General features: G+C 42.4%; 1 protein-coding gene across 2 annotated transcripts in view; it reads left to right on the top strand.

Annotated features, from left to right (window-relative positions):
- GANAB (glucosidase II alpha subunit) overlaps positions 1-14,012 on the top strand; it is a 95,591-nt gene extending 81,579 nt beyond the window's left edge. For both annotated transcript variants that reach the window (XM_040409011.1, XM_040409010.1), the window contains one exon: positions 12,372-14,012. In XM_040409011.1, the coding sequence (XP_040264945.1) occupies positions 12,372-12,481 (110 nt within the window). In that variant the 3' untranslated portion in view covers positions 12,482-14,012. The remainder of the gene's footprint in view (positions 1-12,371) is intronic.
- Positions 14,013-17,079: the final 3,067 nt, after the last annotated feature.

Raw genomic sequence — 17,079 nt, 5'->3', positions numbered from 1 at the left:
TTACCTCTTCCCAGAATGTATGTATATAGGGGAATGCCCATATAAGATGCCAAATGTCAGCATCCACTGACGCACATCTGTGGGTAAGATGGGTAAGCCTACCCATCCTATTTAGCCTTAGCGGGGTCAGATAGCTCTGATGTAATATGCAAAGTTGGATAAAATTATTGTTTATGGCGGGTGACACTAGTGTGGGGGATTCTAGAATATCTTCCACATCTTCATTAGTTAAGTCTGGAATTTTAGCTTTCCATCTATTTAATGCTTGAATTGAGACACCTTTTAGCTTAGCATCTAGGAGATGAGTATATAACACTGATATAAAACCACGTGGTCCTTGGGAGCGGATAACTCCAATCATTAGGAAGGTAGACAGTAAGATTGGGGTATCCCTGTAGTGGGTTTGCAGGGCGTGTCTCAATTGCAGGAATCTATAAAATACCTGTCTAGGGAGCTCATGCCTACGACTCATAGATTCATAATCATTGAATACATTATTGCTGTATAAATTGCCCAATGTGACAACCCCATGTTCCTTCCAGAACATCCCTTCTTGCATAGTCAGTAGATCAGAGAACATGGGGTTATCCCAAATTGGGGTCTCCAACAGATCCAGCTCTATACTGTATAGTCTCTTACTAGCTGTCCAAACCTGAACAGCCACCCTATGAATTGGTAGTAGCTTACGTGAGAATAAACGAGGCTTTTCTAACACAGACCATAATTTAGCAATACCCAGGTAATCGGCTAATTGCTTCTCTTGCCTACTAAGATCGCCTCCCGGTGACAACCAAGATCTGATATTCCTAAATTGCCCAGCCAAATAATATAGGTATACATCGGGCAAGGACATGCCCCCTTCCTTTTTAAAACGGGATAAGTTAGTTATCGAAAGCTTGGGTCTATTTGCACCCCAAATAAAGGACGACAACAGCGAGTTGAGGTTCTGGAAGAACTTTTTTGGAACCGCATATGGTGCATGCTGTAGAATATACAAACACTTCGGTAGGATAATCAATTTGATCAGATTGATCCTCCCCGACACGGACAAAGGCAGGTTCTGCCATACCCTGAATTTCTCCTTACAATACGTTAGGAGTGGCTGGATATTCAGTGTATGAAAGGACGTGACATTTTTGGTGAAATGTACACCTAAATACTTATAGCTATGCACAATAGGCAATTCTCCTGGGTTGAACGTGTCCTCCATTTGATATAGAGGGCATAGAGTCGATTTGGACTAATTTATCCGCAATCCCGAGAACCGACTAAATAATTCAATTGTGGTGATTGCCCTAGGGAGTGTGGATTCTGTTTGTGACATAAAAAGCACCATATCATCGGCGTATAATCCTACCCTATCCTCCTGTTCTCCTATTTGGGTGCCATGATATTGCGGGTCTGTCCTAATACGCATGGCCAGTGGCTCTATGGCTAGGGCAAACAGCAGTCGTGATAGGGGACAACCCTGTCTGGTTCCTCTCCCCAGGCAAAAGCTGTCTGACAGCAACCCATTCACCAAAACACCAGCTTTGGGGCTTTTATATAATAATTCAACCCAACGTCTGAATTTAGGGCCAAAACCAAATTTCCTAAGGACCTGGAATAAATATGGCCATTCAACCGAATCGAATGCCTTTGCTGTGTCTAGTGATGCCAGAGCCCATTTCTCCTGTTTCTGAAGACCAATCTGGGTCACCACCTGCACCCTTCTGATATTGTCAGTGGTGGACCTGCCAGGCATAAATCCAGATTGATCTGGATGCACTAATGTGGTAGCTACTTTACCGAGACGCACGGCCAATATCTTTGCTATAATCTTATAGTCTATGTTTAATAATGATATCGGACGATATGACCCGCACTCGTCAGATTCCTTGCCAGGTTTCAATAACACAACTATAGTTGCGTCATACATTGATGACGGAAAGCATTCATTTCGGAACGCTTCATTGTACATTTTTAACAGAAGTGGATTAATGTGAGCAGAGTACTTAACATATACTTCTAAAGGCAGTCCATCGGAACCAGAGGCCTTACCCCTAGCTAGTTGTGAAATGGACTCCTGTATTTCCAAAATAGTTATGGGGGCTTCTATGCTGTCCACTGCCTCATGCGATAGAGTAGTAAAATCTAGATCCTCAAAATAGTGCATGACATCATCTATCTCGTAATTCACTCTGGACTCGTAAAGGTCCCTATAATATTCTTGGAACCTACCCGCTATAGCCTCCAGATCTGCAAGTATCTGTCCATCCATAGCTTTAATGCGTAATATAGCGGGGGATACCTGGCTCTGCCTAACAAAGTGGGCCAACAGTTTACTGGACTGATTACCCAAATCAAAGTATGTTTGTTTGGAGAAAAACATTTTCCTTTGGGCTTTTTCCTTAAGCAGAGTCAGGTATTGTCTCCCCTTAGACAACCACGCCTCCTTATTTAAATCATTGGGATCAGAGACGTATACCGCCTCCAATCTAGAGCAATCTGCCGCTAAGCTTTCCTCCTGCTTAGCCGCCGACTTTTTATTTTATGATATAGTAGATCTAAGGGCCCTTTCACACTTGCGTTGTCCGGATCCGGCGTGTACTCCATTTGCCGGAATTACACGCCGGATCCGGAAAAACGCAAGTGAACTGAAAGCATTTGAGGACGGATCAGTCTTCAAAATGCGTTCAGTGTTACTATGGCAGCCAGGACGCTATTAAAGTCCTGGTTGCCATAGTAGTAGTGGGGAGCGGGGGAGCAGTATACTTACAGTCCGTGCGGCTCCCGGGGCGCTCCAGAATGACATGCGATCACGTCATCCATGCGTCACTCTGGAGCGCCCGGGGAGCTGCACGGACGGTAAGTATACTGCTCCCCCGCTCCCCACTACACTTTACCATGGCTGCCAGGACTTTAGCGTCTTGGCAGCCATGGTAACCATTCAGAAAAATCCTGATTACGATCTTCCTACCACATTTGAACACTCATGGCTGTCTATGAACTGGTTTGGTCAATTACGTTAAAGGATCAAAGCAGATATGCATTAAACAATTCCTGAGCGTCCAAGAGAATGTATACTTAGTCAGTCTGGATGTTACCACCGACTCCGATGACCAGTCCCAGGATCCCTCTTACTTTTGCAAACAAGGAAACAAGGGAGTATTCACACTTTTATCTTGGTGCTCTTGCGTTTCTCCCCCTTCCGTCTAGCCAGTTAGTGGCTTCCTCAGGATTATTGAAGAACCGGCTCACTTCACCATCCACTACTCTCAGGCGGGCTGGATACACCATGGAATAGTGTCGATTCTTCTCGCGTAACCTCCGTTTCACCACGCTGAACATGGCCCTGCGTTTCTGCAGTTCAGATGAAAAATCCGGAAAAATCATAATGGTACTGTTTTCAAACTTTAACTCTTGCTTGGTACGCGCCATCTGTAACACATGATCTCTGTCCATAGAGTTCAGTAGCCTAGCAAGTAAAGGCCTTGGAGGAGCCCCCGGTGGAAGGGGTTTGGCGGGAATGCGATGCGCTCGCTCGATAATGAATGTCGCATCTGGAAAGGAATCTCGGAGCCAGGTAGTGACAAACGCGCACGGGTTATTGCCCTCAGCTTATTTAAGCATGCCTATTATCCGCAAGTTATTGCGTCGCGTGCGGTTCTCGTAATAATCACATTTCTGTTGCCAAAAATTAACTTTTTGCTCCAATTCCTGTATCTTTACGGGAAGTGGTTGCAGGCGGTCTTCCACGTCAGAGATCTTATTTTCCGTCTCTAACGCGGTCTCGAATAGCCTGCATGTCATGGCGGAGCAGGCCTATATCCACCTTAACTTCCTCCAGTTTGCCCACCATGGACGTGCGGCAGGTAGATATTGCTTGCAGCAACTGTTCAGTCACTTGCTTGAGAGATGGTTCGGCGGCCGAGTGTTCCGCTCCTCCTGGCACAGGATCCTCTTTCGCCCTCTCCACTGACGAAGATCGAGAGCCCGCGCCATCTTGGTCTTCCACGCGGGCAAACTCTCGGAGCCGGTCCGCAGCAGACTGTGCTCTATTTCGGGCCATATTCGAGTTGCAGGTTTTTCCCGACCGCCTACCGGTTCTGGAGGTGATGTTTGCGGCAATGATTTGTCAGGATAATGTAGAAGTTAAAGGAATTGGGTCCAGAGCTCCACTACATGCGTCCGCTCATATCGACTTCCGGCCACGCTCCCCGAAATCCATTCTTGTTTAGTGTTTTACGTATCGTAGATTCGCTAACAGGGTTGTTGGCATATGCCAGAGACTTTTGTTAATCTTTAGCTTACACTCTAGGATTCTTCTTCACCTCATTGAGCAGTCTGCGCTGTGCTCTTGCAGTCCTCTTTACAGGACGGCCACTCCTAGGGAGAGTAGCAGCAGTGCTGAACTTTCTCCATTTATAGACAAATTGTCTTACCGTGGACTGATGAACAGCAAGGCTTTTGGAGATACTTTTATAACCATTTCCAGCTTTATGCAAGTCAACAATTATTAATCGTAGGTCTTCTGAGAGCTCTTTTGTGCGAGGCATCATTTACATCAGGCAATGCTTCTTGTGAAAAGCAAACGCAGAACTGGTGTGCAGAATATTATAAAATGCTATTCTTCAGAGATCATTCCTATCTTGACAACTCTGTACACTCAGATTTATAGGGAGGACATGGAAGTAGACCAGTTCACGGAATCTAGGGTGATTGTGCTTCCTAAGCCAAATAAAAACCCATGACCTACCGCAGTCCTATAGGCCAATCACCTTAATGAACCAGGATTATAAACGCCTAGCTAAAATTATTGCCAATACAATGCAAACCTTTCTCCCAACCTTGATTCACCCCACTCAAATGGGTTTTACACAGGGAAGACATGTGGTTAAGGCCTCATGCACACGACAGTTGTTTTTTGCGTCCGCCAAAAAAAAAAACGGATGTTTTTTTTGGAGGATCCGTTTTTTTCCACAGATCCCTTGTAATAAATGCCTATCCTTGTCCGCAAATGTGAAAAAAGTAGGACATGCACTATTTTTTTTGCTGAAGGGAAACACTGACAACGGACGCGGAACACAAACGGATGAACTATCAGCATTTTTTTTCTGACCCATTGAAATGAATGGGTCCCCATCCTATCCGCAAAAAAAACGGAACGGAGGCCGAGAAAAACAACGGTCGTGTGCATGAGGCCTAACAATGTGTGTCGTGGCAGCTACGGTCGCAGCTCAAAATCCCATGCAGCCCCAAGTGCTGCTTCTCAGTCTAGATGCTGAAAAAGCATTTGACAAGGTGTCATGGCCTTTCCTACACACAACCCTAGCCGTCAGTTTTTTATTATAATCAATATGTATACTGATGTAACAACCATGATAACCATTAATGGGAAGAATTCACGGGTTTTAGATCTCTTTAGAGGCATGAGGCAGGGATGCCCCCTAGCCCCGATTTTTATTTAATCTGTCCTTGGACCCGCTCTTGTACCGTTTCCATACCACGCATAGTTTCCTTGAGGTGAGGATAGGGCAATAACATACTTGGGGGGTTTCCATCCCTAAAAAAAACAATCTCAATTATATAATTCTAACGTAAGACGTTATATTTCCTCCCTAGAGTCTACTATCACTGTCTGGAAACACTATCCTATGTGGGAAGAATAAATCTCCTTAAAATGACTGAGTTTCCCAAGTTATTATACAAGCTTCAAATGTTGCCTATTTACCTTAGACCCAAGGATAAAAAGTGAATAAACTACCTATATAGGACATTTATTTGGAATGGGAGACACCCCAGAATAGTCTGTCACATAATGCAACAGCCTAAACTAAACGGGGGTTTATATTTTCCTAATTTTAAACTGTACAATATTGTGGCCCTAATGAGTGGTGCGGGGTTGGCTACACTCCTCTTCGTTATAGACCAATCCTTTACACTGCACATAGCACTGCCAAATCTACTACATACCTCACATGGGAATCTTCCCCAAATGGTGAAGGATAACCCACTTCTCATGACGATGTGGCGAGCGTGTTGCAAGTCAAGGGGTCTGTGTAAAATGCACTCTTCATTCTCAACACAATTAACATTGGTGTTGAATCCCTCTTTTCAGAATGGGTCTTCGCACTCAGTCTTTACCCGCTGGAAAACGCAAGGCATCACCAACATAGATAAACTCCATAAATGCGCAAAATAAGTCGGTTAAACCAATCCATGAGCTACAGAGAGAATACCCAGATATAGCTTTTCTCTTTTTCCTGTATTTGCAGGCAGAGTTACTAAGGTAATCTCCTCTGTCAGATACTGAGTGGAGTCCATATTTGAAAAGATGGTACTCAAGCCCTAGTGAGGGGAAAAGACAAATTTCTGTTAATTTATAAGTTCCTACACGTACCTTTTTGATTATACTGTATCCAAAGTCTCTGACTGTCGGATCCGTCCTGCCGCAAGTGTGAAAGTACCCTTAGTGGAAGATTGAGGTGCCACAGGCCACTCCATCTGTGATACTTGGGGCACTTACACAAGCACTTGCCCGTAGTGTGTTATGTAGAAATGGTCTTACAAATTTGCCATAGATGCTGTTTAACACCGAGAAGAGTATTTAAAATGGGCATTTATTACTCTACCTGCTGTTTTCAGTGTGGGGCTCTAGATGTGGGACTGTCCAAGGATTAGAGTTCTGGGACAAAATCATCAATTTCACTAATACACATTTGACTAATTTTACCCCACCTGTCCCCCTTGGGGCTTTGGTTACCTGGACACAGACCTATAATTGTACCCCAGGATGCTGGAAACTGTTACATTTTGTGGCAGCGGCAGGCCCAAGGCGATCTTGCAAGTCTGGCTATAAAACCTACAATCCCCCCTTTCAAACTATTCTTGGAGAAACTCTCATATATTATGCGCATGGACTGGGTCGAGGCCTCACACCAAAAAGACAAGAAAGTAAAACACTTCTTCCAGGTGTGGGAAAAGCTTTATGAATGTATTGGGCTACTTTCACACCTGCGTTTAGGTCGGATCCGTCTGGTATGTGCCCAGACGGATCCGCACCTATAATGCAAACGCTTAGATACGTTCAGAACGGATCCGTTTGCATTTTTTTTGTTCATGATAATGCAAACAGATCCGTTTTGACTTTACATTGAAAGTCAATGGGAGACGGATCCGTTTGAAAATTGAGCCATACTGTGTCAACTTCAAACTGATCCGTCCCCATTGACTTCCATTGTAAGTCTGGACGGATCCGTTTGCCTCCGCACGGCCAGGCGGACACCTGAACGCTGCAAGCTGCGTTCAGGTGTCCGCCTGCTGAGCGGAGGACAAACGGAGCCAGACTGATGCATTCTGAGCGGATCCGCATCCATTCAGAATGCATTAGGGCTGGACGGATCCGTTCGGGGCCACTTGTGAGAGCCTTCAAACGGAACTCGCAAGCGGAGCCCCGAACGCTAGTGTGAAAGTAGCCTTAGCGTTACACATCTGTAAGGCTATATACGAGTGTTTCTCTGTGACTACCTGGCTCCAGGAGCAGGTCTTGATGGGTGAAGAGCCTGATCTGTTGGCCTGGGGTGTTTAAAATCTTTTTATTTTCTCCTTGTTTGCTGGTAATACACCAAACCATACTTAATGTCTGTATAACGAGAAAATGCCATAGAAAATTACTCGCCTGTCAGTGGCAGACTGTATATGCCTATAACACCTCGGATTTGACAGGGACAGATATTGATAACTTTGCTTGAACTGAAAGTACAGTATTAACTAGATATTTATTTCGTCTGTTTATTTTTCTAAAATTGTAAACTCGATAAAAACAGAAAAAAAAGAGAAATTCAAATTCAGAAATTTTAAATTTTTATAAATAAAGGAATAAATATATTGACCAAAATTTAGCACTGTCATGAAGTACAATGTGTCACGAGAAAACAGTCTCAGAATGGCTTGGATAAGTAAGTGTTCCAAAGTTATTACTACATAAAGTGACACATGTCAGATTTGCAAAAAAAATGGCCTGGGCAGGAAGGTGGCCAGGGGTAGAAAGGCTTACATTTTTAGACCAGGTGCTGTTCATGCATTTTATGCAGTTCATCTGTTGCCTCAATCTAAAACAGTCTTCATAAAGATTTAATTCAAGCTTGTAGACAGACAGCAGCAGTCCAATTACCCAGACATTAAACCCAGCAAGTGTTTAGGTGATAGGCGGTGAATAAACGGCCCAGTCCAACAGTAGTAGCACATACTTCAGCGCTCACCAGTTCGTAAACTTTTTCTTCATTCCATGCATGGTCAACATAGCATAGTGGATACATCACAAGTGCGGACAACAGCAGTTTCACACAGCATCCTACTCCCTGAGGAGCTGAAATGGAATAAAAGACTTTATGGACTGATGAGTGCCCCGATATGTATTTTTCTGCTATTAGTCTTCTGAAAGAAACAAGTACTGCCCCTCAGAGATTAGCAAGGGAGCTGAAAACTGACTTTTGTGCGTAATAATTACTATCCTGCTTTATACACCTGTCCCTCTAATGATAATGAGAGGACTGCCTACTTTGTTCCTGTGTACACAGCAAAGCTGAAAAATGAGCTGCAGAAAATGTTGGCTCACTGTGTACTCTAGTGTTATATGCGAAAAGCGGAATATTTCAGATATTTTTTTTTTTTTATATATATAAATTGGCTAATAAAACTAATATATGTTTTGTGGTTATACATTCCTCTTAATAGCATGCCCCAACTTGATCTATGTAGCTATATCTTGACCTTTAGGCCTCTTTCACATGACCGTATGGCTTTTTCAGTGTTTTGCAGTCCATTTTTTTGTTTCCGTTCCGTTTATCCATATGGCATATACAGTACACAGTAATTATATAGAAAAAATTGGGCTGGGCATAACATTTTCAATAGATGGTTCCGCAAAAAACGTAACAGATACGGAAGACATACGGATGTATTTCCGTATGTGTTCAGTTTTTTTTTGCCGAACCATTGAAATGAATAGTCCCGTATACGGAACACAAAAAACGACCCGTAAACGAAAAAAAAAAAAAAAGAAAAAACGGTTGTGTGAAAAAGGCCTTATTGTGACTCTCTAATTCAGGGGAAAAAAAATCACATTAGTTTGGAAACTAACAGAACAATTACCCGGTTCCCATCTACTTGCAGATACTAATCTGCCAATAGATGGGCTGCCTGATACACACTGCACATCAGTAGTCCAAGGCACCTCCTGCTTGTCCAGCCCTGCTCTGGGATTAGCCAGCAGGAAGTGTGTTGGACTTCCAAATTCACAGAAAGTGACAGACAGGCGGTACAACCATCTTAGATGGCACATAAGAAGCCTGGCAATTGGCATATCTGCAACTGAAAAGATGAAAAGTAGGGCATCAGTTAAGGCCCCCATTCAGATGAATGTACAGACACTGTGCCCGTGTTGCGTGCGTGGACTTGAATGGGTCTGCAACATATGGCAAAAGATAGGAAATATCCTAACTTTGTGGTGTTGGAGACATGGACCCAGAAGCCCACGGAAGGGCTTTTGATCCATGCCTCTGCAGCCCAAAAGATAGGATATGTCCTATCTTTTGCCATTTCTTGCATATCGCTGACCCATTCGTCAATGGCTCTGCTCCACAGCGCAAAGTTCACACAGCCAGTGCCCTTGTATTGTGTAGCCACTGTTTGCAGTCCGAAACATGGGCACGGAGGCCATATGGTCATCTGAATGGGGCACAAGTGTAGTGTTTGTCCTCGGTTTAATATGTCTTTTTTTTTTCTTGAACTGGGGAGTTTCTTTAACCCGTAGAGGACCCGCGCCATACATGTACGGCACAGATGTCTGTGACCTATGGACCAGAGCAGTACATGTATGGCGCTGTGATCGGACGGTTGCAGAAGTTGCGCCCGCTCTATCCGGGGCAGGGGTCCGGCAGTCACTGATAGCCGAACCCCTGCTGCATGCGCCTGCATCAGTGAAATCACTGATGCTGGCGCATTAACCCTTCATGTGCCACAGTCAGCGCTGACTGTGGCACATGCGATGTCCTCAACAGGAATCGGCGCTGCCATTGGGTCCCCGTGCTGCTGTGACGGAACGCGATGGCAAGGAAGGCAGCGTGATGCATTCCTTGGGCATCTGGGCTGCCTTCTGGTGGAGAGCCTGAGATCCAGCCCCCTGGATCTCACAGGCAGGAAGCTGTATGAGTAATAAAAACACAACCAATGCATTCCAATACACAAGTATTGGAATGCATTGTAAAGGGGATCAGACCCCCAAAAGTTGAATTCCCAAAGTGGGACAAAAAAATAAAGTGTAAAAAAATAGTGTAGTCGTCGCGCCCCCCCCCCCCCCTTCCCCCCAAAAAAAGGAAGTTTCAAGTAAAAAGTCAATCGCCCAAAAAAAATAAATGACTCAACATATGGAGACACTAAAACATTGTTTTTGTTTTTTAAAAAGGCTGTTATTGTGTAAAACTTAAGTAAATAAAAAAAAAAGTATACATATTGGGTATCGCCGTGTCTGTAATCTGCTCTATAAAAATATCACGACCTCAGGTGAATCACGACCTCAGGTGAACACTGTAAAAAAAAGTAATAAAAAGGTGTACAAAAAGCAATTTTTTGGTCACCTTACATCACAAAATAGTGCCAAACGTCATCTCATCCCGCAAAAATGATACCCTACCTAAGATGATTGCCCAAAAAAAAAAAAACTCTGGCTTTCAGAATATGGAGACGCTAAAACATGATTATATTATTATTATTATTATTATTTTTTTGTTTCAAAAATATTGTGTAAAACTTACCCAATATGTCTACTTTTTTAAATTTATGTATCACCGCAGGTAATAACCTGCTCTATAAAAATATCACATGACCTTACCCCTCAGGTGAACACCGTAAACAAAATAAAATAACAGTGTAAAAAAGCCATTTTATGTCCCCTTACATCACAAAAAGTGTAATAGCAAGCGATCAAAAAGTCATATGCACCCAATCAAACCGTCATCTCATCCTGAAAAAAACTGAACCCCTACACAAGACAGTCGCACAAAAAATAAATAAAATTACGGCTTTCAGAATGTGGAGACACAAAATAATTTTTTTTTTAAATGCTTGGTTATGCAAGACTGAAACAACCAACCAAAAAAAGTAGTCCTATTTGGTATGGTCGTGTCCGTAACAACCTGCTTTATAAAAATACCACATGATATAACCTGTCAGATGAATGTTGTAAATAACAAAAAATAAACGGTGCCAAAACAGCTATTTCTTGTTACCTTGTTTCACAAAAAGTGTAATATAGAGCAACCAAAAATCATATGTACCCTAAACTAGTACCAACAAAACTGCCACCTTTATACCGTAGTTTCTAAAATGGGGTCACTTTTTTGGAGTTTCTACTCTAGGGGTGCATCAGGGGGGCTTCAAATGGGACATAGTGTAAAAAAAAACAGTCCAGCAAAACCTGCCTTCCAAAAACAATATAGCGTTCCTTTCCTTCTGCGCAATACCGTGTACCTGTACAGCAGTTTACGACCACATATGGGGTGTTTCTGTAAACTACAGAATCAGGGCCATAAATATTGTTTTGTTTGGCTGTTAACCCTTGCTTTGTAACTGGAAAAAATTTATTAAAATGGAAAATCTGCCAAAAAAAGTGAGGTTTTGACATTTTCTCTATTTTCCATTAATTCTTATGGAACACCTAAAGGATTAACAAAGTTTGTAAAATCAGTTTTGAATACCTTGAGGGGTGTAGTTTATAGAATGGGGTCATTTTTGGGTGGTTTCTATTATGTAAGCCTCATAAAGTGACTTTAGACCTGAACTGGTCCTTTAAAAAGTGGGTATTGGAAATTTTCTGAAAAATTTCAAGATTTGCTTCTAAACTTCTAAGTCTTCTAACGTCCCCAAAAAATAAAATTGCATTCACAAAACGATCCAAACATGAAGTAGACATATGGGGAATGTAAAGTAATAACTATTTTTAGATGTATCATCTATTATGAAAGTAGAGAAATTGAAATTTGGCAATATGCAATTTAAAAAAAAGGGTAAATTTGATATATATATATAATTTTTTTTTAATTAAAAATATATATTTTTTTTTACTCAATTTTACCACTGTCGTGAAGTACAATGTAACGAGAGTCTCAGAATGGCCTGGATAAGTAAAAGCGTTTTAAAATTATTACCACATAAAGTGACCCTGGTCAGATTTGCAAAAGATGGCCTCGTCCTGAAGGTGAAAAAATGGCAGGGTCCTGAAGGGGTTAATGGTTTGGGAAGAAAATATTGTATGGCTATTGGTTGTTTGCTAGACCCGAAGGAGCCATATTTGTAGTGACGTTTAACCCCTTTCCTTCATTTCTCCCTAGGTGGTTCAGAAGTGCACCTGGAATTTGACTACAATGCACAAACCTCAGTGATAACTGTACGAAAACCAGGAGTTAACATCGCATCAGATTTCACCATATCATTTCGATAACACCACTGATTTACCAAGTCTTTAGGGATGGGGGAAGAAGGGGCAGTTGATTTCCGCCCCCCCCCCCCCTCCCCCCATAAGAGGTGTTGCGAGTTGGACTTCATTCATGGACCAAATATGAGAATAAAGAGACCAGAGGAAGTGTCAAAGCACTGAGTGTATGTGTGAATGTATGTCTGACCAGTTATGGGTACTGCCCTCCTGCACTTATGGTGTGTATGTGCTTGTGTGTTTATATGGATCCTGCACTGTCTCCATTAACAATAAGAAACTCGACCACCTCCTCCCGCACTTGAGGCATTCTTTTCTTTTTATCTGCCCCCTTAATCCAACTTTTTATCTGACTTAAAATGGCCCCTAATAGTTCTTAAAGAGGATCTGTCACCAAACCAAACAAATTGTGCAGCTTGTATAATCTAACTAGCCATGCTTCCCATTACTCTTTTCCTGCACCAGAACCCCCCACCCTCACCCTTCAGTTATGTGGCCCTAGAGTTCCAGCACCACCTATGTCTATCTCAAATGACCAGTCACAGAAGTGTTCACTTTTTTTTTGCAAGGAGGGGAGGTTTGAAAAAAATATACAATTTTTTTAGGTTTTGCAAGATCACGCTGCAGCTGGAGGGTGTGTGAGATGTAGATTTTCACAGGGGGGAGAAACCATAACTTGCAAATAAGCAAAGTTGTTGACCACACCAGATTGCTAAGTATGGTGCTGGACCTTTAGGAGGGCATCACAGGAACGCCTAGTTCGACTACACAAGCTACACCGTTTTTGCTCTGGTGACAGGTCCTCATTAAAGGATGTGAACACCTTCAGGGCCAATATATATTTTTTTATTATTGCATTTTACTCATTTTAGTCTATAAATTCAGTTGGTCTTCTTTAAAAATTGTCAAGAATTCGTTTTATAGCCTTCACTTTCACTGTATGTGCAGATTATCTTGGCCTCTGTTCTACAGTGAGTCCAACAGGGAGCTACTCTGACGTCTTGATGTGTAACCCTCATCGCTAAACTCGTACACATCACAAACGTTCATTTAAGCCATATTCTTATCAGTTTGAGAATTTATTTTAAGCCCAAAATGAGTAAAATGCCATGATAAAAAAACAATACCCCCTTCCCCCAGGTGTTCATAGCTTTTCCATGTGGGAGGAGGGTTGACGAGATTTACAAGTGATACAAATGACTAATATAAAATCCTCAGGGCCGCAGCTATTATAAGGAATATTTGAATGAAGTGAATTGAAAGTAATAAATTGACAGGCAACACCTCGCCTGCTCTTTCTTTCCCTCATCTTGACCTGTACCTGAGGAGGTGCAGAGACAGCCCACTAATGTGACACCATGTGTAGCTATGATTTGGGGAGGCTTCAAGCTAAGTCCCTAATTCTTTTCCAGTCGGCTAGTGAGTACATAAGGAAGATAACATGTCAAGGCTTTTCTATTTCTGGTGAAGTGGATTCATGTCTTGATAACTAGAAAATGTTTTGATAAAATGAAAAATAAAATATAAATACACATCTTTATTTATATTCATTTTTATTATTGTAATGTCTGCTGAATACTCTAGCACTTTGCATGTGCACTGTGCCCTTGTCATTTTCTTTCACTCCAGCTCTTCTATATATGGACAAAAGTATAGCCTCTAGTAATTGAAGTCTGGTGTTTCATTCATTCGCATTGCTGCAGATTTACCTGCACCTAGCTTTGTCCTAAGGATAAGTCCTCAATATCAGACCGGCAGTTATCTGACTCCCAGCACCCCTGCCGATCAGCTCTTTTGAAGAGAAGGCATCACTCCTGTAAAGCTATTTGCCACAGAAATTGTATTCATACCCCCTGAATTTTTTTTACACCCACAAACTTTAAATGTATTTTATTGGGATTTAAGGTGATAGACTAACACAAAGTAGCAAGTGTGGGTGAAGTGAAAAAAAAAAGATACTTGGCTTTCAAAGTTTTTAATAAATAAAAATCTGAAAAGTGACATGCATTTGTATTCATCCCCCTTAAGCCTCATGCACACGGCTGTTGCGCGACCCGCAAACAACCCATATACATCAGTCCTATTTTTGTCTCCTTCCAACAGGACAACGACCCTAACTATACAGCCAGAGCTACAATGGAATGGTTTAGATCAAAGCATATTTATGTGTTAGAATGGACCTAAATCCCACTGAGAAACTGTGGCAAGACTTAAAAATGACTGTTCACAGATGCTCTCCATCCAATCTGACTGAGCTTGAGCTATTTTGCAAAGAAGACTGGGCAAAAATGTCAGCCTCTAGATGTGCAAAGCTGGTAGAGACATACCCCAAAAGACTTGTAGCTGTAATTGCAGTAAAGGGGGGGGGGGGGGGGGCCTACAAAGTACTGACTCAGGGGGCTGAATACAAATGTATGAATGCCACACTTTTCAGACTTTTTTTAATTTATTAAACATTTTTGAGAGTCGTAGTCTCTTCTTTTCATTTCGGACAAGATGTATAACTTTTACCAGCTTTCCATATATAATTATATACAAGTGATACCCAGATTATACCAGCATGCTCCATATCACAATATACAAGAAAATATATAACATACCAACTGTACAGATATAATCATAATACTGGGTCCATTTCCACTCTGGTTATGTGGGGGCATTATTATTGGGCAGAATAGGAATGTCGCTATTAATAAGGTCACTCTTGAGGAGAGAGATTACTAATGGGGCACTCTGGGAGAGAACTATTACTATTGGTGGGCCTTTTGGGAAGAATTTGGAGACTATCTGCATGGTACTGTTATTTCAGAAGTATAGTAAATGGGGGGGGGGGGGGGAAGCAGGGTGATGATACAGTTGAGGCACCAGGAGAGGGGCGGGGGATGATGGAAAAGTGAGGAAAATAAAATGTCTCTGTGGCAAACTGCAGAGATGAGACGTGCATGAAATTCATCATAGCGGTCTGGTACGAATAGAGAAGAGGAATGGGAACTTCTGCATCAGAAGAGACCTCCCTGCATGTAAGAGGTATGTACTACTGTATGTATTTGTAATATCAATTCAAATATGCCTTTTAAGAGTCCATTCACACATCCATAGAATGTGTCTGCACGCGTTAAGCAATTATCTGGAACGGGTGCGGACCCATTCATTCTCTATGGGGCAGGAATAGATGCATCTGCATTTCCGGAGCGCGGCCCTGAACTTCCGGTCTGTGGCTCCGGAAAAAAATAGGACATGTCCTATTCTTGTCTGCAATTGCGGGCAAGAATAGGCAGTTCTATGGGGGGTGCCGGCTGGGTGTATTGCGAATCTGCAATACACTATGGACATGTGAATGGACCATAACAGTAGGGCTGGGGAAAGCAGTTGGATTGAGAATTTGACATTGGGGGGGGGGGGGACTTTTTACATTTTTATCTCGGGCAGCAGACAGCTAGAATTGGTCCTGGCCACAGCTCTGAATTGTGTCTGCATTCTATGTACAGTCAGGTACATAATTATTGGGACATCAACACAATTCTAACATTTTTGGCTCTATACACCACAACAATGGAATTGAAATGAAACGAACAAGATGTGCTTTAACTGCAGACTGTCAGCTTTAGTTTGAGGGTATTTACATCCAAATCAGGTGAACGGTGTAGGAATTAAAACAGTTTGCATATGTGTCTCCCACTTGTTAAGGGACCAAAAGTAATGGGACAATTGGCTTCTCAGCTGTTCCATGGCCATGTGTGTGGTGATCCCTCATTATCCCAATTACAATGAGCAGATAAAAGGTCCAGAGTTCATTTCAAGTGTGCTATTTGCATTTGGAATCTGTTGCTGTCAACTCTCAAGATGAGATCCAAAGAGCTGTCACTATCAGTGAAGCAAGTCATCATTAGGCTGAAAAAACAAAACAAACCCATCAGAGAGATAGCAAAAACATTAGGTGTAGCCAAAACAACTGTTTGGAACATTCTTAAAAAGAAGGAACACATCGGTGAGCTCAGCAACACCAGAAGACCACGGAAACAACTGTGGTGGATGACCGAAGAACTCTTTCCCTGGTGAAGAAAACGCCCTTCACAACAGTTGGCCAGATCAAGAACACTCTCCAGGAGGTAGCTGTATGTGTGTTCAGTCAACAATCAAGAGAAGACTTTACCAGAGTGAATATAGAGGGTTCACCACATGATGTAAACCATTTGTGAGCCTCAAAAACAGGAAGGCCAGATTAGAGTTTGCCAAATGACATCTAAAAAAGCCTTCACAGTTCTGGAACAACATCCTATGGACAGATAAAACCAAGATCAACTTGTACCAGAGTGATGGGAAGAGTATGGAGAAGGAAAGGAACTGCTCATGATCCTAAGCATACCACCTCATCAGTGAAGCGTGGTGGTAGTGTCATGACGTGGGCATGTATGGCTGCCAATGGAACTGGGTCTCTTGTATTTATTGATGTGACTGCTGACAAAAGCAGCAGGATGAATTCTGAAGTGTTTCGGGCAATATTATCTGCTCATATTCAGCCAACTGCTTCAGAACTCATTGGATGGCGCTTCACAGTGCAGATGGACAATGGCACACTGCATACTGCAAAAGCAACCGAAGAGTTT

Source organism: Bufo bufo, chromosome 10 (assembly GCF_905171765.1).
Source record: "Bufo bufo chromosome 10, aBufBuf1.1, whole genome shotgun sequence".
NCBI lineage: Eukaryota > Metazoa > Chordata > Amphibia > Anura > Bufonidae > Bufo > Bufo bufo.
Note: the sequence above shows the minus strand (reverse complement) of the source record. Positions and strands in the feature narration are given on the sequence as shown.